At 42.9% G+C, this 25,574-nt stretch overlaps 1 protein-coding gene across 1 annotated transcript in view; it reads left to right on the top strand.

Moving 5' to 3' along the window:
- LOC104066393 (vesicle-associated membrane protein 2) overlaps window positions 1–22,281 on the top strand; it is a 45,396-nt gene extending 23,115 nt beyond the window's left edge. Inside the window, exons 2-5 of the mRNA XM_054074915.1 lie at window positions 13,156–13,270; window positions 16,791–16,949; window positions 18,258–18,309; window positions 20,802–22,281. Coding sequence (XP_053930890.1) covers window positions 13,156–13,270; window positions 16,791–16,949; window positions 18,258–18,309; window positions 20,802–20,818 — 343 coding nt within the window. The 3' untranslated portion in view covers window positions 20,819–22,281. The remainder of the gene's footprint in view (window positions 1–13,155; window positions 13,271–16,790; window positions 16,950–18,257; window positions 18,310–20,801) is intronic.
- The last annotated feature ends 3,293 nt before the right edge of the window (window positions 22,282–25,574 follow it).

The following is a 25,574-nucleotide window of genomic DNA, read 5'->3' as shown; positions in this document are numbered from 1 at the left end:
CTGTATGCTGTTCTTTTGACTCATGAGAGATTTAAAAATCTGTTAGTGTTTAGTGACTTTACATAAAGGCTATATGAGCAAAATAAACAGAAAGAAAACTGTTAAAATTAGCAATGCCACAGAAGATGAGCTGGTTACCAATTTTTTTCCTGCAGGTTATAGATTACCTTTCATTTACTTGGATAACTTGCATCTATCAGTGTGGCCAGATTAGCATAATCACCAAATATATACTTTATCCTAAAGTTGATTTAGCAGTAATTGATAAAAATTGAATTCATTCAAATGGGGGTTGTTGTTTTCAAATGAACTGCAGCTTGGATCACAGACCAAGGCTGAAACACTATTAAGTTCTGACTTCTTGTATCACATAGCTTTATTATATCACAGTTTATTTTCATAAGCCATTGCAAGTTCGTTTGAATTACAACAAAGATTGGTTTGTTGATGTTCAGGTTTTCTATTTGGAGTCTGGCCTCCATTTAACCATTTGAATTGATAACTGACTAATATTAGACCGTTATGGTTTTGTTTATAATCTAGTGTCTAGCATCTTCCCTCTGAGCTCTGATGGTCACTAATTTTGAGGTACATACACACACACACGCATTTGTGTATACAAATATGTGGAATTACTTCAGTCCCTTTTAAATAGCCTGTGTAACAAAGTTTTGCACTAGTGTAACCTTTATGATTTTGAAGTGAATCAATACTTCACAGTTTCTTATTTCTTTGACTTTCCATTTGGAATTGCCTAAGAGAAGTCTAAGCATCTAACATTTAATTTTTTTCCTTTGCAAGTAATGCCTCAGAATTGTTGCTCAGTGGATTGCTTGCAAGCTGTTAGTTGGTTTTACTTCAAATCTGATGGGAAAAATGAAATGTAGTCTGTTCATTTAGGCTGGATTAATTCTGTAATTTACTCCTCAATTTGAACAGTGGAATCGGGGTTCAGAATCTGTTTTCCTAATAATATTGTAGGTTATCTTTCTGATAATATTTGTCTGGATTAACTTACTCATTTAAATAGCCACAGGAGGCGGAGACTACAAATTTTAATGGGTTTGTGAGTATATTATTAATTTTTTCTTAGGAAGTTAGCCAGTTCTATGACCACAAAACTGAATCAACCCAGTTTCAAAGAGAACAAACAATGAGAGAATTATGTTTTGATTTGAACAGGTCCCTTCACAGGTTAAAATGTACTTTGCAAAGGATCTCTCAGATACTTCCCCCAGAGTCAGTGTGATTTCTACTGAACTTAGCAAGGAAGATGACTTCTGTTCTTTTTCTGGACTGCTCTTTCTTTTCTAGTTAATCTCATCCCTCAGTTGATTCATGATTGGAGGACCTGTGCTACAGATACACTTTGGCTGGTTCTCACTTAGAGGTCGTAAGACTACATAGTGCAAAGCACGTTGGCAAGGATTAGCGGTGCTGTCTGATGCCCTGGGAGCTTTGCTTGAGTTGGAAGCGTTACCTGAACCCTCAAAAGCTCTGATTCAAGTATGGTTGGGATAACAGACAAAGGCTGAGGCAGACAAACCTCTTTCAGTTCTGCAGCAGAAGTCAGTCCTGCCTGGAGATGAGGAAATGGTTGAGATGAATTCCTGAGGCTTTTTGCGGATAAATTTTCTGTTTTCCATTATCCTGTTGGAGGGGGCAGGAAGTAAAACCTCAGTCAAAAGGATGTCTCCTGCCAGAAACACTCCTGGTTATGCCAGAATCCGTTACTTGCATTGGGAACTGACTGACCTTGCGTGGTTATGCCCCACCTCCCTTTTTCTTAGTTTCCGAAGTTTTTACTATCACTCCAAAGCCTAAGGATTTCATATCACCAACTAAATAAGAACTAAGTTAATTATTAGCTAGTTAACTTTAATGGTATGCTCAATGGGTATGGAATGCTTAATGCCGCGTGTCAACTGTGCATCTAACGTATAGCATTTCCTTTCTAAGGTAATACATCTATCTGTGAGACTTATAAGGCATGGCTTACAGTTGTGTCCTTTCAAAGCACTTATCATTGTTAAGTTTGTGGCGTTCAGTGACCGTGTTGGTTATCTGGAAGCACAGTGGTTCTGGGGCTGCGCATTGTCAGGTCAGTAATCTCCGTCCTGCGTTCAGCGCAGCAGCCACATGAAAATGACTCATTCTCTGCAAACCTCCTGTTGCTTAGTAGCTGTTCGTAATGTGAGAGGGAATTGGGACGGTAGTGGTGAGGTAAGAGGAAAAGGGCTGGGAGGCAGTCTAGAAGGAACTTGCGAGTGAGGGTTCTATTTGACCTCCTAATCGGTGAGGAGTTTTTCTGTTTCCTCACAGGTACACGGTGCCTGCGTTTACAGGCTCTGCCCTCTCTGGTCTCTACAGTATTCAGGACAGTCAGTCATGCTGGTGGGCCTTTATTGAATGCATTTATTTATTTACCACTTTGGTACCGCTTTCTCTCTTAATGGCATCTGTTACCTAGGGAACCGGTTACAGCCCTGCGCGTTTCCTCCTCTCTTCGGTGCGTCAGGATGCTCCTGTATCCCATACACAAGCTTCCCAGTAGCGTTCGAAGAACCGTATATCTGAAACCTCTTGTGCCAGGCGCGCATCACGGCACGGCCACCAGCGGGATGACTCGAATCAAAAAGGACCCAGGAGCCAGAGAGGAATTTTAAAAGCCCAAACCTAATAGCTCTATCAGTGAGTTGAGTCTTGCTGTAGGTAGGCTGGATTTCTTGTGGACAGGTGGATCTTGTTCCTAGTATTTAGTTGAGGTAACTGTGGAAAATTATTTAGCTTTTTTATGAAAACAAACGTCACAAATAACATGTTTCTAGACTACAGTATCTGTATCCCAGTCACAATAGCAGAAGTTGATAACTTTGTCCTTCAAGGAATGTAATAAGGGTGGAAAGAGAGCTTGAGGATTAGCTTTGAGGGCAGGGAATGTTAGCTATGGGAACGCTTCAGCCATCTGACTTTTTCTCTGTTAGTATAAACAGGACCTTACGGTTAGTTGTAAACGGATAACTTTCTCCCAAAGATGATTCTCACCAATTTCTTCTTCTCACTTGAATAAGGACAGTTCAAATTTTGATGAAGTCTTTGACTTTTGAAGCTTAACAAGTTTAAATCTCAAACTTTTTTCTGCTGTTGTTTTCAAAAAAGGAGATAAGGAATAAGTAATTCAGTTTTAAATATTGTAAAAATAGTTAACTTCTAAGTTTCAGGTGACTGTTAAGCAAAATAGCAATACTCACTCAGCAGGCACGGAGTGTTTCCTTTTATCCAGAGAACCCCAAGGGTTTCTTATAATGATGCAACTCCCAACAGAATTTCAGCCAAGTGTCTGAGTGTGTTAACAAACAGCAAAAGGCAGAGTAACAAGACTAGGAGATAGAACCACGGTGAACTGAATTAGTGGGAGTTTATGGATTTGTTGGAGAGGGGGAAGCAAAAATGAAGTTCAGTTTCTGGACTGTAGCGGTTTGTGAGTATACATGTGTGTGCAACATTGATTTAAATATCTCAGCTAAATCTGAAAGTCAGGTGCTGTAGCTCAGCCTCAGCATTAATCCACAGAGTACATTTGTGAGCTTCTGACATCACACCAGGGGTTCTGGAAACATGACTTAAACATAGGTCTTTGTGTGAAGCACACGTGGTCTTTAAAAAATATCAGTTTTGAGAGAAGGACGGATGGTGAGATAAAAATAGGAGCATGGTCTGAGTGCAAACTACAAGGCTGTCAGTGATCCCACAAGGACAGCAGTCTGAAGAGTTCAGGAGGGACGACTGTCATGATTCGGACAAATTGTACGTTACACATTTAAAATGCTCAAAACATGTTCCAGTATGGATTGTATAATTTTCTGTTAGGCAGTATTTAATGAATTCATGTTAGTTTGACAAAGTATTTACTTGGCTAAGTAGTCTTAAAGATCTTCTTTCAAAGGCCTTTCAAATAGTGGTTTTATTGTATTCAAAAAGTTCTAGGGATTTGTTTCTTTGGATTCAATGAGAGTTTGAAACGAGAAGTTTCCTTTTATTGCTTTAATATATTTGATTGGTTAAATGGAATCTAGTTTCAGTAATTGAGGGATTTTGAAACCGTGGAGGAGACCCATTATATATGAATCATAACCCTGTGGGAAGGTGGAGCACCTGTAACAAGGACATGGTCTCTTGCAAATATTGGCTGTGTTTTACAGCAGCTCTTCAGGAACTGAGTTTGAGATTTGGTGAGCAATAAGGACAGAAGTTTGGCTTTATGCACAGATACTTTTGCTATTCTTTCTTCACACTTGCATGTACTATGTGACTGCTGCTTAAGTAATGAATAGGTGGGATGTTCACTGTAGTTCTCTTGGCCAAGTAGTTAGAGAAGATTGAAGCTTAATAAGCCTCCTGATAATTAAGCTTTAATATAAGTGAGGATAGTAATTATCCTGTGAAGTTCAGTTGTGATGAAGCTGCCACTGAATAGATATATACAGCAAGGCTACGAAAACATTTTACTGCTGATGGAAATGTGACTTTCTTTTGGCTGTTTCGTTGTTGATTTTTTAAATTAACAAAAAAAAAGGAGCAAGTTAATAGATTGCTTCCTTCTGAAGCACAGCAAGAATGCGGGAAGTAGTTTATAGGCAAATGGAAGGCCCCCAAGCCTCCGAGTTTTGCTTTGGGTCTCTCAAAAGACAGGCACAGAAAACATTCTTGATACAAAAAATATTACTTAAAAGCAGGGAAAGCAAGTCAGCCTTGCTGCTCCTTGGAGAGTCTTCCATGCTCCTCTGCATCAGAGTTAACTTTCAACTGGGCTGCAGCAGCAACAAATTACAGCAGTTTCTTCTGCATCAGCCCATGACTCAGTGAGAGGCGACGGCTGAGTCAAACTCTACCCTGATCCTCCTCTCCCACTCGCTGCCCAGCTGCTGCCTGGGTACTCCTTCGGGTACAGCCTGTGCTCCTGGAACCCTACAGAGACTGTTAGAAATAGTGGATGCTCTTAACTCTTCTGCAGGAGGACACAGGTGAAGTCTAACCATAACATACCATGTCAGCATGGACTTCAAGTACATCAGCTTATGTTCAGAAATAGGGTTTGGGACTTTGCTTAAAGATGACCATTTCCACCAAACTGTGTCCTTATGTGACTGCTCAAGAGGTTGAAAACAGCGCTTTGTGAATTGAGTATCTGGCAGACCAGGACGATTCATATCCTTGCCTCGTTCAGATATACTCTGTCTTGAGTCTGCAATTTCTGAAACATTTCTGTAGCAACTTATTTGGTATTTATATATTTCCCCTATAGTTTCCAAGACAGATTGTGTTTCTTCTCCTCCTTCCAATTTGGAGAGGAAAATGACAGCAATGATACTGACTGCATTTTCAGTGTATTTAACGCTTTATTCCCTATTTTGCTTTGCTGGCACAGGTGAGCAGAGGTCCCCGTGCAATGAGGTGCAGTGGGGCTGCCCTGCAGGCTGACCAGCTCCCGTTGGTGCTCAGTAGTCTGGAGCTCTTCCCCCCCCGAGACCTAATGTGCCGCTCAGCCTCGCTGGGAAGAGATGGGGAACCCTCATCACTGCCACTGCTTTTGGAGAGGCAAATGCTATGGTGTACAAACTAAAATCCATCTCACAGTGTGTTGGAGCCCAAATTTGGTTACTCTGGTCTGGGTCAACACAATTCCAAACTGCAGTTTAAGTAGCAGCCTGAGTTTTTTGAAGTAGATCAGATGGGTAACAGGTTATAATGGTGACTGTCTACTTGGCTGCAGCTTCATTAGTTCCATAAATGTCAGTAAACACTTCTTTCTTCCGGTTAAATGTGAAGATGAGACTGGTCAGCTGGGATCTAAAGCCATGGTGGAACTGGTTAGTATGTGCAGGTGCTTTTTTGGACAGGTCATTCCTTAACACTAGCATAGGTTAGACAGTTGGCTCCTGTTGTGTAGGTCTGAGTTTTTAATTTGTGAACTTAAAATATGTGCGCTTAACACCCTTAATTATCCTTCAGGCAAATCCAGACTGCTTTGCAAAGTGTGGTCAGTGGTTAATGTGTGAATCGCGTTGTGTTGGCTTTATCTTAAGCCACAGCCTTTACAAAAGACGACAGCAAGGGAAAAGGCAGCTGTAAAAAAAATCTGTAGTGCTGTTATTTCAGAATAGGAATTCTGCTTTATATTGCTCTTCTGACTAACAGAAACCCCGCCTGAGCCACCACAACTGGTTGTTGCGAAGACTCCAGTTAAGAGAAACTATGGAAATCATACAAAACTTTCTGTCAAATTCCTTTGTTTGTCAGAAAAACCATTTGGCTGAACTAACTGCCTCGATTTAGAACTCAGGTGCTTTGGACCTTGTAAATAATACGTATTTGGCTTGGATAGAAGATACTGGAGAAGATAAATCAGTCAGTCATTAGTATTGTAACGAGTGGTGATCAAATTAAAGATGATGTCTTAAGGTTCCTCCGTGTGCGTATTTAGCACACCAGATGGTCAATGCAGTCATAATAAACTGGTGGGAATATTTAATTAAATGTGTTCCCAGGACATTAAATGGAGGGTATTATTCTTTGGCTGATGATCAGAGTAAATATTTTGTAATAAGGGAGAGTCCTTGCAGAATATTGATAGTAGTACATGAAAATCACATTGGGGGACAGAAATGTGTTCGAAGCAGAGCTTTCTTCACAAAATTAAGACATCTCTAATGCTAATTCCTTTCATGTGTGTGTTTTTTCCTCTACCACCAATTCACTGTTACTCATTACTACCCAATTATTACAAATAGCGTGAGGAATCATTTTAAAATGGATAGTAATAGAACGGGATGAGTGTAAGTTCAAGTCTGTACCCATTTAATTGGCAATAGTCACATTTTTACTGAATGCTGAAGGGCTCAGCTGGAACGCTGAAAAGCGTTAAGAACATCATCTCTATTAGTGCAGTAACGGTTCCCTGGTAGGGAAGGAAGCCTGTTTCTGCTCCCTCTGAAATCTCGAGGACTGAAAACACCTTTCCATTGTCTGAAAATCCCTCCAGCCCCAAGAATGCAAATGTCCACTAGCCCAACAGCAGTACTCCCCTGTTAACTACCTAATTATCTTTTCACTCTAACCAGTTTCATAATGACCTTCTTTACTCCCATAGAGCAGCTTATTTTTTTTTCTCCTGTGAAAGTAAGATTAGTAGAATGCAAACAAGGATAAACTGAGCCTATTAAAATAATCTGGTTAATAACTGGAGGGGGAAGATCAGCTAGAAATCTGAAATACATACAATTAGTGAGCAACCGAACTCTAAAGCGAATTACCTTACTGAGTGCGTGTCTTGAAACTGGGTAGGTCATGCTCTCTGAAGAGTCCTCTCACCTTAATGGCAGAGAACATCATTATGTACTTGTAAGAAAGCCAAGAACCTGATTCTGAAGGACATTTAGTTTTATCGAGGCGTTAGAAGCAAGTTGTCTTTTCTCTGAATCCCTCCTGGCGGAATTAGTGTGTGGTTTTGAAAGATTAACAGAACCTGCCATTTGACACTATCCCGTTTCATGGTGGCAAAAGCAACAATTTGGGTAGAAAGTGCTGGCATGGATAGCTATTATAATACCTCTTAATTTCTAAACACACACATCTGTATATTCCCAAACAGAAACAGTTGTCCACCGACAAATGTGTTTGACTTGTGCTATTGTTCAATTTTTACAGTTAAACACACAGGTCTGGAAGGCACAGAACTTTGAGGAGTTTAGATATCAAAGGCACTGATTTCTTTGAGAGATGGCGTGTAAATAGGCCAGCATGGAATTTGTAGTCCTCTTTGGTTAGACTGGATTTTGCCAGGGCTGTTTCAGACTGCACAGAGCCAAACTGATTGTTAAGAAAGCTCTTATGCTAACGTTGGCCAAGCTGATGTACTGCTGAAATAAAATCCTATGTGGATTAGCTTAACAGAAAACTGGGACCTAGCAAATCCCACCAGAAAGCAGAAGACTAAGTATTGTCAGTAAAAGTCTTGCTTTACAAATCAGCAGTGGAAAAGTGGTTTTAACTGTTAGTGCATAGGAATAAAAAAAAAGCAAGTTCAAAGCTAGCAGCAGCCCTCCGGTGTTATAGAGCTCCTTTATTTCCTTAGAAATGTTCTTTGCCTCAAAGCTTTCAGATACATTCACAGATGAACATTCTCAGCATCAGTGACAATGCAAGAGCAGCGTGGTTCTACACTTACTGTTAGGTCCAGGATCCTCACCGACATTGGTAGTCACTAAAGTAATGTAGGAATTTGCATTTACTATTGTTTTAGCATTAAATCTTAAAGAGTACGAAGCTATGGGAGTGTTCTGATTTGTTTTACAATTAAATAAAGAGGTGGGTGGGTGTGTTTGATTGTTTGGTTGGTTTTTAAATGCCTTTGGAACCACAGATTGTCCAACCCCACGTAAGTAGTCGAGCCCAAATGGTTTGATGGCTTTTGAAGGCGTCCAAATGGAAGAATAGTGACTTAAATATACAGAAGTGTGGTTGCAACTATAAGTATTTACCACAGAAATATGGTACCAGGTCAATAAAAACATGAAGAGGAAGAGAGGCAGCACAGTTTTCTATTTTATTTGAACAACAGAGAAAGGGTTTGAGGAAAGAGGAATTAAACTGGGATTTATAGAGAATTGCCTCCTTAATTTAATTTTTTATAGGGATCATTAGCCAAATCTTCTGCTGCATTGATGCACTTTTGCTCCCCCCTCCTCTGCGCTTTGCCAGCTGATACCCACTAAAGCTGTCTGACGTAATTCTCACTTTCCACGTGCTGCAGCCTTTAACTGTGTATTTATCACTGTTTGAGTCTGAGGGGTAGAAAATAGTTCCTGTTATTAGAAACAGGTTGTGAGCCTTGATTTGATGTCAGCAGCTGAAAGAGAGGGGAAGAGAAGGATGGCCATGAAGAGGCCTGGGCTGCTTTACCACAGGCTTCCTGCGCCACTGAGCAAGTCACTTCATCTCCCTGTACCTGTTTCCCAGCCATATGCAGGGATAAGAGCTTTTCCTTACTGCAGTGTTGTTAGGATAAAGACTTTGAAGGGATTAGGTCCCATCGCTGGAAGCTTTAAGAGGACTTTTGTTGGTCCCCAAAGCATAAAATAGTTTGGGTTGGAAGGGACCTTAAAGATCATCTAGTTGCAACGCCCCCGTGATGGTTTAGGGACACATCCCACTCAATCAGGTTTCTTCCTACACACACAGCCCCCATTTTCAGTGCTTATGTGCTGACTGAAGCAATACCTGGCATGGTGGGGGGCTGCGAGCGTGTGGTGCTGTTGTCCTCAAGTAAATGTACCTCCCCTGTCCCAGAGGGCACCCAGTGCCTCTGCAGGCATTGCTGTTTAAGAATATTTGCTAGGGATTTATACACTTTCCCACCAACACTAAGAGAGCCTTTTCCCCCCTTCAAAATAAATTTGACTTGTTCAAATTGATGAGATTTATGACTTGTGACAATTCTTAGCACGTAGCGCCAGTGGCAACTTTTTTCTGCCAGGCCATGAAAAGTGGCACTTGAAAGTTGTGATGCTTTGTATATTCGAAAAGAAGTCCGCTCTAACATAGTGCTAATGTTTTGCATAAATTTCTTTGAATAATGCTTCTGAGAAATTATAAGCCCATACGATACGGTACATAACTGAAGAATTATGTAAGTGTAGGTTGGGATTTCATTCCAGCATTTTTGCGCTAAGATGCTCCGCAGAATACTGGTGCTTCCCAGTGATGTACGCCTTCAATTCCCTTCTTTGCTAGAAAACTTAGATTTAAAGACAAACTGTTACTGAACACCTTGTGGGACTGGAGCGACATTGGCCCACAGATACTGCCTTCCACTGCTGCCCAGCCGGGATGGTTTCTACAGAGCTCAAACTCCGGTAGGGCTCAGCCAGAAGCATGGAGACTTCCACGTCCTTTTCTGAAGTGCCTTGGGAGGAGTTGACAGCCGACTGAACATGAGCCAGCAGTGGCCCAGGTGGCCAAGAAGGCCAATGGCATCTTGGCTTGGATCAGAAATGGGGTCACCAGCAGGTCCAGGGAGGTTATTCTCCCTCTGTACTCGGCACTGGTGAGACTGCACCTCGAATACTGTGTTCAGTTCTGGACCCCTCACCACAAGAAGGATGTTGAGGCTCTGGAGCGTGTCCAGAGAAGAGCAACGAAGCTGGTGAGGGGCTGGAGAACAAGTCTTATGAGGAGCGGCTGAGAGAGCTGGGGTTGTTTAGCCTGGAGAAGAGGAGGCTGAGGGGAGACCTTATTGCTCTCTACAACTACCTGAAAAGAGGTTGTGGAGAGGAGGGAGCTGGGCTCTTCTCCCAAGTGACAGGGGACAGGACAAGAGGGAATGGCCTGAAGCTCCGTCAGGGGAGGTTCAGGTTGGATATCAGAAAAAAATTCTTCACAGTAAGAGTCATTGGGCACTGGAACAGCTGCCCAGGGAGGGGGTTGAGTCACCTTCCCTGGAGGTGTTTAAGGAACGGGTGGATGAAGTGCTGAGGGACATGGTTTAGGGAGTGTTAGGAATGGTTGGACTCGATGATCCAATGGGTCCTTTCCAACCTGGTGATTCTGTGATTCTGTGAAAAGTGATGCAAGTATCTTTGTGCTTGTTTTGTCTGTTTTGGATGTTATGTGCTGCCCAAGGAGAGAGGGCTCGTGCCTTGTTATCCTGCAAGAGCTGCTGGTGCCATTGAAGCATTAAGGACTGGCTTCCTAGAGACTGTCTGGGAACCCATGCTGCTCCCTCTGGGGCAGGTGCTTCATCTCTTGCGGTGATCACTCCTCTTGCTCTGACTCACGAGGCCACGAGCCAGGCAGCTGCTGTTGCTGTTTAAGGAGAGCGCAGCTCCAGAGACAAAGGGTTTGGAAAGAGCAGCTCTATACTGCAGGCAGCACCCAGCTCTGGCTACTCTTGTATTAGATTTTATGTAATTAATTAAGATGGGCACATTAATTACAAGCTTGTTGTACCTTAGCATAAAGATTGCCATCTCTCTTTGGTAGTAACAGTAACTCCTTCTGGATGGTCAGGGCAGCTGTAAAAATATTCATTCTTCCCATTGGTTCCTGCGTTGCACAGGGAGCAGAGAAGCCCCAGTTGAAACCAAATGAGGTGGCAGCAAGGATGCTGGAAGGGAGCAAACTGCAAAGTGTCTAATTTATGCCAAATCACTTTAAGGACAACTTGGGAAAAAAAAAAAAAAAGATTAAAATGACTGGGCAGAAAAGGTTTATAGCAGAGCTCTGAATTTTGGTGTTACTATGCAGCTTTGACCAAGAGCGCTGCTGCCTTTATAAGCCATGCTTACCAGTAAAAACATTTGGCCAGGAAAAACACCAGTTCTCATGTGCTTCCCCTCTGTAGTCCCTGGGCTGCTAACAGTACACAGCCCAAGAGAGTATTCTGTTAACATTTGGAGTGGTGAACAGTGACGCAGTGTTTCCATAGAAAAAAAAAATCTACTTGTGTTGATTGGGAAAAAGCCTGTTTACTTCCTTGACTGCAAAGCAATTTCACAATTTCAATTTTAACTCTGTTGTTGTACCAGGAACTCCCTTTGAAGTTGTTAATGCTCCAGGGAGACCTTGTTTTGCATTGAGTCTGATAAACATTATAGTCAGATTTTGATCCTTTGTGACAACAGAGTAGACTCAGAATAAATCCTATTGGGATCCTGGCCCATGGCCCTTCAATGGAGTAATTCCATTGCAGGTGGCAGCAGCATCTGTTCTTTTATGTTTTTAATAGTGGCTGTGAGGTTCTCAAAGGAAGAGCAGTTTGTGTACAGCTCAAGTTCTTTTCTTTCAACTAAAGCCTGATAATAACGTTCTCACCCACAGTTAAAAAAAGAAGTGTAAGGTACAGCAGTGCTCGGGGTCTGCAAAGAGCTGCTCCATCTCTGGGCACCTGTAGGGATCTCAGCCCACCGGTGATACTGTCAAACTCAGTTTTGCCGCTTAAGATGCCTTCGGGGAACCAACTTTAGTGCCTCCGGGCACTATGGCAGTGTATTAATGGGGCCGTGGTTCCAGCAGCGTTAATCAGGCCCTAGGATGTAAAAGGGAATGATTCACAGAAACACTGTGTTCTCCGAGTCTGTCACTGCAGGAAGGCATGGGGAATGCTTGAGTGGGATTTGTGATATTTTTCAATCCACATGCCAAGGGATTTCCTTGGCAGCTTCAGAAAGGGGGTTATTTCTCTACGGAAAGAAGTGAGAGGGATCTGTTGAAAGGAAAGGTTTCACAGGTTAAAGTGTGGGTGTGAGGAACGACTGGCTAAGGTTGAGGGCCCCTGTCCAGGCCAGCGGGGCGACCTGCCTGCACAAGCCCATGCACTGAGACAGACCAGATCTGGTGTTGGAATTTAAGGGACTTCTCCTTTGTCTTCTGTTTTAAAGCAAGATGGAGAAAGCCGGTATTTATGCTTAAGAAAAGAGATGATGTGCAGGAGATCAAGGTTCTGTTCACAGCACTGCTGCAAATATTCATCCAGGGTCCGTGGCAGATGTTCAAGCCTGGGCAGCTGCTCTGGAGGGGTGTCTGGTGAGCACTGGTGGGGTGGTTAAGCACAGATGAATGCTGGAGATGACTAGTCCCATGCTCTGTGCAGTTCTCACCCCCACATTCTCCTCCATTTCTTTCTCTTCTCCTTGTATTTGTATTTACTCCATTAGCTAAACACCAAGGAGCAGGGGAGCGCATCATCCAGCAAACTGAGGAGGAAGTCAGGGCCGTGTCCCTGGCTCCTGTAGCATCAACACAAAATATCTGGAGCACAGTCTGTTTCCTTAGTGGGTCATAAGCTCTGCCCTGCTGGTCAGGCCTGTGATCAGCGTGGCCTCAGGTAGGGTAGATAGTCTGAATTGCTTGCTGTTCAAAAAGGCAACAAGGGATGGGAAGTTTGATATGGTCCTACCAGGAAAAGGTATGAAAACTAATTGCAGCACGGGTGGGAATGGGACACCAGGGCTGTGACCCAGGAATGGGAAGTATGGGCTGAGAGATGCTGGAGAACTCCTTTTAAGAGTTATGTATTTTTACCTTGTTCCAGAAGAGGGGTAGTGAACAATTGAAGATTGTTTCATTCCATTGTTATGTTCTCTGGTTTTGATCCAGGTCTGCTTCAGCTCCTGCCCAAGGTCCCGCCAGTGCTGGGGCTGCAGGGCCACCTCCTGCTGCCAACGTGTCAAGCAACAAACGGCTGCAGCAGACACAAGCCCGGGTGGATGAGGTAAGTGGCTCTAGGTGATAAGGCAGTGGATCTAGGAAATGAGATTTACCAAAGGATGGCAGCTAGTACAAGTGGGACACTGAGTGTGAACATCCTTGTACCAGTAATGCTTCTGCAGAATAACTGTGGGCACTGGTGCCCACTCAGGAATTCATCCCAGACAGTGGGATCAGGAGGAAATGTCATAGTGGAACCAGCTCTTTTAACGTGTTCCTGTGTTCCTAAAGGTTGGACACTAATCTCACAGGCAGTTTTGCAGGGACAGACCATCAGCTTCTCAAATACATTCAAGCCGTGAGAATTGTGAAGCGGAGGGCTGTGTTCATTAGCCAGACATCTGCTGATTAATCGTCACAATTTATCCCCAAAGAATGGCACCCCACGCATGATGTCATAATAGCATCTTCAACAAATCCACACACCTTTTATTAATCTTGGAGGATTAGGTGCCTGTTCCAGCATGGATCCTTCAATTCTGGTAGCGTACAGACTACCCTAACACCTTGGCTGAAATGCCAGTGTCCAGCTGACTGCTGTGATAATAGGGATTGGTGAGCGTGCGATCACTCACAGGGTAGTCCCTCAGCATAGCAGCAGCATAGCAGCAGCTGGAGCGTCCTTGCACAGCTGCTGTACAGATTTCTGTGCTGGGTATTAAGTACAGAATTTTGCTAAACCTCTCCAAAGACTTAAGTAACTAATTGCTTATCATCCATGGGGAGATGGCCAGGGCTTGTGTGATTCTTTAATGCCAATTAAAAAAAAAATGCACATTAGGAAATAGCTATTTACATGCATAAAGGCCTCCGTTTTCAAAAGGTCCAGATACGCTTTAAAAATCATAGAATCAGAGGATGGTTTGGGTTGGAAGGGACCTTAAAGCCCATCCAGTTCCAGCCCCAGTGCCATGAACAGTGACGCCTCCCACTGGATCGCGGTGCTCAAAGCCCCATCCAACCTGGCCTGGAACACAGGGGGATGGGGCAGCCACCACTTCTCTGGGCAACTTGAGCCAGGGCCTCCCCGTCCTCATTGTGAAGAATTTCTTCCTAATGTCCAGTCTAAATCTTCCCTCTTCCAATTTAAAGCCATTCCTACCCATCCTATCACCACATGCCCTTGTAAAAAGTCCCTCCCCAGCTTCTCATAGTCCTCTTCAGGTACTGGAAGCTGCTCTGAGATCTCCTTGGAACCTTCAGTTCTCCAGGCAGAACAACTCTGACTCTGACTCTCTCAGCCTGTCCTCATGGGAGAGGTGCTCCAGCCCTCTGAGCATCTTTGTACCCCTCCTCTGGACCCGTTCCAACAGTTCTGAAGACCGCACAACATTCAACTTAAATGCATTTCTTAAGATATTTTAAAGACACCTGTCAAACTGAGCTTTGTCTTTTTGAGCACTTTGCTGGAGATCTGAAACAGGGCCTCCCCACTGCTGGTGCTCGGATCTGGTCACAAGAAAATCCTGCGCCTGCAGAAATGCCTGCAGAAATTTCTAGGCGAGGTTCTCTAATTATCACTGATTTTCACATCACGCTAACTTCATTGACATTAGTGGAGAACTTGTCAGTGGAGAAAAGAATATTGCATTTTAGCTTTTGTCTTAGGTCAGAATAATGAAATAAACTTCTTGTCCTGAACGTATTACATCATGATGGTGCTGTAATTGTTTATGTGAGCTACAGCAAAAGTAATTGTCCCTAGAAGATGAAGAATAATTGCTAGTTATTGTCTAAAATGAGTGATGCAGGTCCAGTATATAGGGCTTTTCAAGCAGAGCGATGGAAATGGCTCCAGCAAGGGTAGTGAACCACTGCATTGTGTTTAAAATACTTTGTATTCTGAGACTTTTCATGCAAGCCTATGCAAGTTTGTGTGCTTGTGAAGCATGATGGAGTAATTTTGACAGGAATGCTTACACAGTATGAGTAAAGATTGAGTTGCTCTTAGGTTTGAGGATTATGCAGGTCATAATCAGGGTCCACGTGGGGTTTTTTGCTTCCATGTTGGGAGGGAGGCTGCAGTTGAAATGGGTTTTGAGTGGATAGCACATGGTCAGCAGATCCTTGTTTGACGGGGAAATCACAATATAAGAAAAGCCAAGGGAGAAAAACGCCAATGGGCTTTCAGTGCTGTGAAGTCACTGAGGTGAAACTGCACCTAAGGCTGTGATCTGTTACACATTGCTTCCCTACAAGGTCTTTCCTGGTTGTTTTGCTTTCCTGTCTTGTGGGGAAAGTTATCTGTAGGTGGCACCAAAGACCACAGCACTGCACTCCTCCAGCTTTCTGCTCCAAGTGTTGTTCTACACAGCTCTTCAAACCCAAACCCAAAACTCAGCAACACCATCATCGCTTTGGTTTAGAGAAAAATTTCTGGTCTTAGTAAAATGAGTGACATTTTTAGTGCTCTGTCAGTGCTGATGGAGTATTTCAGCTATGTCCATGTTGGGTGTTCCCCTCTGATTTCTCTAGGCATCCTAGAGCTTCTTTTCTGAGGCTCACGTGTTGGTTTTAGTCTAGACAAACATTTATTTATTTGACAAAGATGCTGTCTCATGTGGACAAGTGTTCGCTGTGTTCAGGTTAAATTCAATAAATAGTTTTAGGCTGAGAAAAGGGAGAGAACGGATAGGAAATGTTATAGTATTTTGTTTTCGCAAGTAATAGTTAAATTATATTCAATACAAACAACCTGGGCTTTCTTATTACAGAGTATGAGAAGTAACAGACCAGCAACGATGTTCTCTGCTAGAATAAGCAGGCACAACTTTACTGAGATTAGTACGCTCTCTAACATTTACGCTAGTGATAAATGTGTACAGGATTCCTACTGGCTTGCTAGAAGAGGATGTACATTTAACTCAATGTATAAAATATATGCATGAATGGGCCTTACCTATTGTGTACTGTCTGTACACACTTCTTTCACTGAGGCTGTTCAATGGGGCAGCGTGAACTCCCTACTACACTTCAGGATGAATTTTCCCAGGTAAAACTTTCTCCTCCTTCTCCATTTTCAAGCAGGACTTCAGATTATGACTGGGAAGTCATCTTATCTGAGAAAGAACTGCAGAATGAGTCAATACCTTGATTGGGAAATGCGAGCGGGAGGAGCGGCCTTGTACAAGGAAACTAATGGCTTGGTCTTAGTGATGACTGGAGAAACATTGGCTAAATTGCAGCAGAGGTACTGGTCTCCACCAGTTTTTTTGTAGCCAAAGCAAAGGAGCTAGTTGTAGGTTAAAAGACATCAAAAGCTTTAATGAGACTAATTTCATAATGTCCCTTTATTTTTCACCCCTAAGGGCACCCGAGAAGGGTATAGCTATGTTCCTCTTGTTCTCACTGTGTCTGCTTCCATAGACACAGGGTTTTTGGGCACTGTCCAGGTAATTGCCATCACATACCATGATGGCAGTTGGCTGGTTTCAGTATGATGTGTGATATTCCAGAGTGTGAACATACAAGTGGCCTCCGGCTTTACTGTGTGTGGAGTCTAACGTGAGGCTGTGCCTTTGCAGGTGGTAGACATCATGAGAATGAATGTGGACAAGGTGCTAGAAAGAGACCAGAAGCTATCAGAGCTTGACAACCGGGCAGATGCATTGCAAGCAGGTGCCTCGCAGTTTGAAACCAGTGCAGCCAAACTGAAGAGAAAATACTGGTGGAAAAATTGCAAGGTAAGGAACATAAATTCTTCTTAAGAATCAGTTCATGGCAGACTTTACTTTCACTTGCACTTACTGGGACTTTGCTTGCAGAGTGGGATCTCAAAGTGGTGTCTCTTCTTGCCAGGGAGAGAAAGAGATGCCTTGCCCTCTAGGCTCCAGGATAAGCCGCCAAGCAAATTTGATCTTTACCGAAGCCTATTTAGATAATTTCTGCAGTATATAAAATGTAGATACAGATTTTCATACTTCAGTCAGTGCCTGCAGATAGGGGTGGGAGAGCGTTCTGTGTTAATTCACGTCAGTGAAGCTAGTTGATCTAGGGTAGCAATTCAACCAAGTGGTTCCTCAGGGCCCTTTATAGCTATTGTCCAATTGCTTTACCTGATGGTGCAGGAAAGCTTACACAGATTTTGAGTTAGGTTCACCCATGCTGACTGCAGTCACAAAAATGACCTACACCACACTAGACCATCAAACCCATCCTCATTCTCTTTTCCTCACTGTCCCTTCCTGCAGTACCGTGACAAACAGACCCCTCTGTCCTTCCTCAGGCTCCCATACTCTGGAAGGAGGAGGAGAAATAAATAAATCTCCTGCAAGCCAATGGCTGGTTCTGTCCTCCAGACCTATGTTGGGAGGAATGAAGGCCTTGATATTGCCATGTCCATGTTTGTTGTTTTTCAGTTTTTCCATTCTCCCTGGGGTAATGATGGGGAATTGGACTTCAGCACCTCTGGTGGCCTCATTAGCATTCAGCGAGTCTCACGTGGGGGCCTCTACCCACACAGCTCAGTGGTGGTATGGTATTGGTACAGCTGCAGGAGCAGACTTCAGCTTTGCAATGAGCTATTTCCCGGCTAACATGCTGGAACGGCTCTGGCTAGCATGGGCTCCCTCTCTCAGCAGCGCAGTAACCGGCACGAGTAGATGCTAGACATGAGGCAGCTCCAGCTGTCTCTTCCCTGACTCTGGGAATGTGGTGATGGGCACGTGTGAATTCAGACACCTCTGGAGTTGTTTCACTTTGGAAGTTTACTTTCCCTTTACTTTGCTGCTGGAAACAGATGAGGTTGGTCACTGCATCTTAGCTGATGGGCAAGGTCTTGCTAGCGAGAGGCTGTCCATTGCTGGTGGTCACCTCTCCCTAAAATTGATGCTAAATCTGAGGCCTAAACTAGTCTGTTGCAGTAAACCTTTGCAAGTATTGAAAGTGTAAGGAATGAGCCACTAAGTAAAACCGAAAAAACTCTGAGGGGGTAATGTCTTTCTTTTGAAAACCTGATTTTCTCCCTTTTTTTCATAACTTTCTTTTTATAGATGATGATCATCCTCGGTGTAGTATGCGCAGTCATTCTCATTATAATTATAAGTGAGTAATTTACTTTCTCTTTCATTTATGATCTCAATACCTCTGTGATGTATGAAGTGTTGATGTTTTTAAAAACAAAACAAAAAATGGTTATCAGATACTTAGACTGATTAATTTGTGAAATTTACCTGATGGTGTCATGCTGTTGTAGTGAGAATTACTGCAGAATCTCTGGGCACTTATATTTGTTGACATTTAATTTATTTTACACTAGCATCTTGCATAACTTTCCCTAGGATTAAAGACTCTTCCTTTTCATGTTTATATAAATTTTATGCAGTCTCGGATATCTGCCTTTCAATACAGTCAGTGCCCCAGTCCTGGTGTTTTCCAGTGAGAACAGTAATGTTTGAGTTGCCTCATTCCTATAAAAAGAGAGGGGCCACAGGCAAATGGTACCTGACAAGCTGTTTAAAATCATTTAGGTGCCTATGTCCCACCACATCAGCTGGAATTTGAGGTTTTGATGCTTCTGAAAATCCCTTTGCATATTGAATACCTAGATATTGTTATAAGATGGCCAAAAGTCTTACTGATTTCTGGTCTTGAAAGACTGTCTCAGTCCACATCCTCGTTATGGAAACGATAGCATATGAATGAATAATAGCAGTCGTGCTGGTTGGGAGCCAGGGGTCTTGTAATGACAGGATCTGAACATTTTATTTATGTAACCTCTGTGTTAGCAACAGCCGTTATGTGACATAACTGTAATATGGCATTAACTCCTAAAAGGGAGATTTGAGATAGACAATCTAGCTTGTAACCCAGAAGAGATTCACTGGGAGGCTGGACTGCAGATGTGAATTAATGCCTAGCTCTCAAATTACATGCCTTGTATTCAGCATGTTTCCATCTCCCTCTGTTGCTTCTGGAAACAGAGCTTACAGAATCACCTAGTCACAGTAAACATGACTAAATGGATGGAGATACATGTGGCAGTTTATTAATCTTATGAATGCTGGCACCAGAGTGACCCAGAATAATTCTAGGGTTTCGTAACACTGATACGGCACGAATGGGAAATGGTTAACTATATTAACTGGGTACTCGAGGCAGTTGGCTTCAAGCGAAAGTCAGGCCTTCGTTGTGCAGTCCAGTGCAGCAGCCGGGGCAGACAGACGTGCAGCCATGGAACTGGCTGTTGTCTTTAGACGCATCACAGAGCATGATGTGTATCTCAAGAAGAAAGTAGAAAGCGGACAAGATAACTCGTAATTGTTCCTTAAAAAGTTAAAGTTGAAATTATATATAGGTAATAACATTGTTTTCTTCCTGGTTTTAAGTGCTGGATGGGCCTTTCAGTACATGAAGAACCTATAAAAAGCTGGGGAGGGACTGTTTACAAAGGCTTGTGGTGATAGGACAAGGGGCGATGTGTATAAACTGGAGACGGGCAGATTTAGACTGGACATAAGGAGGAATTTCTCCACCATAAGGGTGGTGAGGCCCTGGCCCAGGTTGCCCAGGGAAGCTGTGGCTGCCCCATCCCTGGAGGTGTTCAAGGCCAAGTTGGATGGGCCTCGGGCAGCCTGATCCAGTGGGAAGTATCCCTGGCCATGGCATGGGGTTGGAACTGGTTGGGCTTTAAGGTCCTTCCAACCCAAACTATTCTATGATTCTATTCTATGCCTACCCTGGTAAGTCTGGAAACAGAAATAGCAGGTTTGACATGGTTTAGGTTGGGTTTAGAGTGTTTAACTACAAATTTGAGCGTCGCATCATCCAACCTAGGTCATGGCTCACCACAGGAAGATCTAGTGCAAATTTAGTGGGATATTTAAATGTATTTAAGCTCTGGATCTCAAGTTATTTTTTCAGTCTGTTTGATCCTTCTGTAATAGTGCCTAAAGGTTGCGGCTTCAGGAAGGACCCTGTGTATTAAACTCAGTGATGTAGCTCTCCAGTATATGTTTAAATACTCTTGACATCAAGCATCCAAATGCTGTCACGGCCAGGGCCTGCATGGCTTCTCCAGTCATTGATTTCAAGTGGAGCAAGATCATACCTCCATGCAAGGCTGGCTGTAGATGCAGCTAAACTGGGTAGTTCCTCACAGCAACAAGCTGTCATGGGCGGTGAAATGGCCCAAGCCTGGCTTCCTATCATCCTGGTAGTGGGGCTCTGGAAAAGCAGGCTGACTCCCTGCTGAAGGAAGAGTTAGAACCCGAAGGACTGTAGTGTTGCTGGAGCTGGAGATGGCGGCTAACAGCACGATCAGTTCTTGCCCTTTCTGTCTTTCGAGGTGCAGTCTCCCCTGCAATCCACTCCAATTCCCCCTTCCAACTCCTTTTGATACAGGAGGATCATCCCCATTCCAGCTAGGAAGGCATACGGTGTGCAAGACATGTCACTCTCTTTCAGCACATCTCTTTCAGATGTGCTAAAGGTATTTGCCATCCTTTAGCAGCACAGACTTGTGAGATACAGCACAACATTAACTCTGTAATAACTGTTTGTTTATGACTTTTTTGCCCTTCTGCTTCCTTTCCCAGTTTATTTCTCCACTTGAAAAAGCGAAGAAGGAAGACTTGGCACAACCTTGTTCATATCAACCAACGATATCAGTGTTCCTTTGTTGAACTCCGCTTTTTAATTCCCGGTGTCTTGGGATTTTTGCTTGTAATAACCCATAAGCATTCAGTGTGGTGTGTTTTGGAATTCTGTTGTTTCCACAAGAAACTGTACCAGCTAAATACTGCCAAGTAGTTCCATACACTGTCTTATCACTGTGTCTTAAAATATGTACGCACTGACCTTCAGAAACTGTAGTATACAGAAAGCATCCTAAACATCTCAGAATCAGAGAATGCAGCTATAAGGAAACTCCTGCTTAAAGGGACACTGTCAGGTGGACTGGACCCAAACCTAAGGTTGCAGCAAACGTTAGGGCCAAAATTCTCAATCTGAGCACCTAAAGTGCCCAAATCCACTTTGAGATGTAACTTTTTGAGGTAGGGAGTATCTGCTACTCTCATTGAGGAGAGTGGTACCTGCAAGTATTCGTGTAAGACATCTTATTTCAATTTAGCCAATTGAATATAGATTTTATGAGCCTAGTTGTGATATGCAAGTCTACAAACATTGCCTGCAAAAACCAGATAGGACTGGATTATCGTATTTTATGGATTTAAATTTTACCTATGGGGCATGCTGTACAAACAGGATGGCCTCAATGTTAAAGACAGAAAGAAAACTGTATGACAACCAGAAAAAGCATTAGCTAACACAGTCCTGGAAAAGCCAGGCGAAATGCAAAAAAGGTAATACAAGCATCTCAAAAGACCAAGAGACAGACTGACTAAAATCTCAAGGCACTGTTTGTCAGACTTCATGGGACTCTCTTCAATGCCAATCCCCAATACTTATGGCCCTATCTTAAAGCACATGAATATTTTTGGTGATGTCTGTGGCTTCCCAGCACAATGGTAGGAAGCTGCTTCCGCACCGTTTTGCAGAAATGGTCCCTGATGTGAGGGCCATGCAAAAATCGGGAAGAGGGAGATATGGGTAAATAGAGGGAACACTGACGAGAGGCTGAGAAAGGGAAGGTGCTTAGCAAAGCTTTCCTGGAGAAGAGGAAGGCAGAGAAACACTGTTCCAAAGTGGTGATGTTAACAGGCTTTTAAAAAGTTAATTTGATTTGTGTGTGTGTGTGTATAGTTCATTACCTATAGCGTCGTCTTTGTAAAGTGCTCAGCCGAGATAATATCTTCACACTCAGTTAGTTTAAACTAACATTTTATGTAATTAAGAGAAATTATATATTGTAGTTTGAGAGAAAGTTTGCGTGTGCTGTTGTTGTAGGGTTTCTCCCAGATGTTAAATCCTTGTTTGTTTTTTTAAACACTGAATAGTTTAATCCTAATTAACTAAACTAAAAATGAATTATCAAATTTTGAGCCAGGAAATTCTGAAAGGGTCTTTTTAGGGTAACTCTGTCAGAATTTCTAAAAAGAATTCATAGAAATGATTAAAAAAGTGGGTTTTTTTAATCTGCAATTTAATTAGGGTGTACAAGTGGTGATAATAGCATTATAAATATTCCCACTGTGGAGCATTGCTCTTGACGTGGTCTTAGATTAAAAAACCAGAGACCCAGACCAATTTGTTGGATGTATTTGCAGTGGATGTATATACAAATAGTGCTTAAGTAGCATTTTGGAGACAGAATAAGTGATGATCAGTTGAAAGGTTCCAGCTGCATTTTTTTTCCCCTATGTATCTATTAGTTTGTATTCTTATTTGCTGTATCATATCATTACGTAATAGGTAGCCACAGTCCTTATGCAACTTAACCTTCAAAGTTACTAATGTGCAACTGGACTCCCCGGAATGCCCTGTTCACTGCAGTCCTTCCGCCGAGTGCATAAATGATTCTGAAATCCTCATGAGCCAGACAGAAAACTCTGTGGTGAGAACGGTGAGGTGCCACAACTGGATGTTATGTATAACTGAGCCTCCACTGGAAAACAAATAAGCTGTCCACCTCTAGGACCCTTTTTAAGCTACTAAGCTATTTGGCTAGCTGATAGGAAAGAATTACCTCCTAAGAGTGAGACTCTGCCACCGTACTCATGTTGAGCACGGCTTGATCCTTACAGGGCTTCTGAACGGGAAAGCTGAAAGGACTCCTGAAATGAAGATAGCTTTCACCAGAGATGGTACGATCAATAAGATTATATGCTGATACAGATCCTTCATGCAGAAAGTTCCTTCTCCTGTGGGAGGCTGGCTGACTACTTAGCTGATAGGGCAGCAAATACAAATCAAAGAGTTTGAATCCTCAGGCTACAGAGAAGCAAAGTTTCCTGATGAAACTGTAATGAAACAGCTGGAAGGATGCAAATCTTATATCCTCCAAGCTAACGTATCTCAAGCAAGTTCATAGTCAAAGTGGGAGCTTTAGGAGAGCGTGGAGAAGAGAAACTGCTGGCTCTGAAACATGTATTCATTCTCCCTCAAAACTCTTTACTAATGGGAATGACTGCCAAGTATTGGTGAGAATTTTCAAGGGAAAGTTTAGTCAAGAACTCTGGCCTCTACTGGCTTGTAAAATGTTTGAGAAGGCACAATTTCCTCCTGTGTACTAATGAAATACGCTAAATCAAAGTGTTTAACTCTTTTTAGTTGTTCGCATAGTGTGCTCGCGAATGCCCAGCCTTTGCTCGTTGTGCTGTGCCGGTTGGTTGCAGTCGGTAAGGCAATCCATGTAACATTTCTAATTCAGCCCAGGAAGCATGAACAAGTATGTCCTACCCTGGTGTGCAGACCCAAAGTCGAACGGCTCCTGCAGAGGGTTAATTCTTCCTCAAGGAGAATATGGTAATATAGGACTGTTCAGGTCATAGATTGTGCAACACTATTGCCTATACGCAGACTGGTACTGAGGACAATCTATATAAACACAGTTGGAGATCTTATTTGTGTTGAAGCCAGGATTGATTGCTTTCCCCTCATCTTCTTTATGTTTAAAATGTCCAGGCAGTTACATCTACCTACTTGTAATAGTAAATCTCCCATGAAAAGGTTAACTCGCTCTTGTTTAGTCAGCTCTGATTAGAATTTCAATTACTGGGTAGAATTTCAACTCCTGCTCTTCATCACTAACCTCTGCCTAGGCTTGGGTTGGTAAAAAGACCCAAAGGGGCTCCCCAGCAGACCCTTGGGGGACTGCAAGGCTGATTGCTTTCTGATGCCATCTTGGGGACTGAACTGCAGATATTTCTGGCTGGAAGCAAGGATTTGGATAGCTTTTCCCGGATAGGTAGTGTTTGAGACTTGCATATTCTATCCTTATAAGAATTGCTTACTCTTCCACTGATTTCTGGGCTACGGCTGCAGAGAGGATGCTGGTGGGATCTGCCATGCAGAAACAGCATAGCTGGAATGGGATGGTGAAAAGCTGCTCTGCGCTTGTACCCCAGCTGCTGTTTGCCTTACCAATGAGTGCAGCTCCTGAGGTTGAGAAGTGTTATTCGCATCCACTATTGACAGGCTACCAAGGTCCTGCTTGGGCAGCACACCTTCTTCCTTCTAAGTTAGCGCACCTTGCAACGACATAAATGTACGTGGCTTTAAACCTAAATAACCGGTACATGGAACTTGCAGGAGCAAGTAGCGTGGGAGCCCGGACAGGCATACTTGACCTGATTTTGACTTGGCATTATGTAACAGCACAGTCAATCCAGTGTAGTCCAACATAATCCAATATTATTAGAAGGAGGAGGGGAGAATCTGATAAAGATTCTGAGTGTAACCCAGGACCTGTAAGACAAGTAGTGATTTAGAAACTTAGTCAGTTTGATTTTTAAAGCTTGCACTTTAGTTCTTTTGGAACATCCATGAGGTTAGCCCAAGGAACAGTTCAGGCAAGTAAAATACGTGGCTTTTTTTTTTTGAGTGGTGGTCTGCAACAAGTGAATTAAACACTTAAAATGATGGAAGAAGAGGACAGCATTAACTGTGCAAGGAATTAATTGGAACAGCCACGATCTGCTATGTTTTTGTCTGGGTAGCAAGACCTTTTGAATTTCTCCTGTTTCTATGTCTCATTTCTGTCACCGCTTCTCTGATGTGGCTTCGTATAACTTTAACTTTATGAAAAGCTGAGCTACTTGTCTGAGCACAGTGGATTTTAGCTCTTATGACCAAGTCCATCACTGGACATCTGTATTAGAGCATACTTGTAGAATGGTGATGTCTACTTCTCGGAAGTGCATCTAGCATGGGATACTCAAACTTCAGGAACTTTGAGAAGCTCACATGTTACTCAACTCTTTTTCATGCTTTTACAGAGTGAGGTTTTCTCTATTGCGTGGGAGGTTATCCACCTGTAGGAGTATGTATAAGCTATTGGTTTTTTATGACAGCACCTTGATTGAGCGTGTTGGTGCTAGACCTTTGCAAAGAAGCGCTTGGAGAGCGCTTGGGTGTGATCCAGGATTTAGATCTCAGCCCTGTTTCTCCTACCCTTTAAACAGGGAAGAGGACTAAACTAGTAGCCATATATGGCACTGGGCTCACTCCCAATATACACAGTAAGTATTGGAGAAAGGCCTTGAAGAGACCAAAGTCTCTTTGGTCTGAATTTGTTTCCTGACCTGAACTTTGCACCTATAACAGATCATAACCTTTGGGCCACCTGTGAGGTCAGAAGAGTGAGATGCTCTTCCAGCCAGTTATTCCTCTCACCCAATTAAGGTCCCTCTTGCCAGAAGAGGTGTTATACATTTGAGGACATGTTTCTTCTTGCCAGAGAAAGCACA

Source organism: Cuculus canorus, chromosome 9 (assembly GCF_017976375.1).
Source record: "Cuculus canorus isolate bCucCan1 chromosome 9, bCucCan1.pri, whole genome shotgun sequence".
NCBI classification, from domain to species: Eukaryota; Metazoa; Chordata; class Aves; order Cuculiformes; family Cuculidae; genus Cuculus; species Cuculus canorus.
This window is presented reverse-complemented; position numbering and strand designations above follow the sequence as displayed.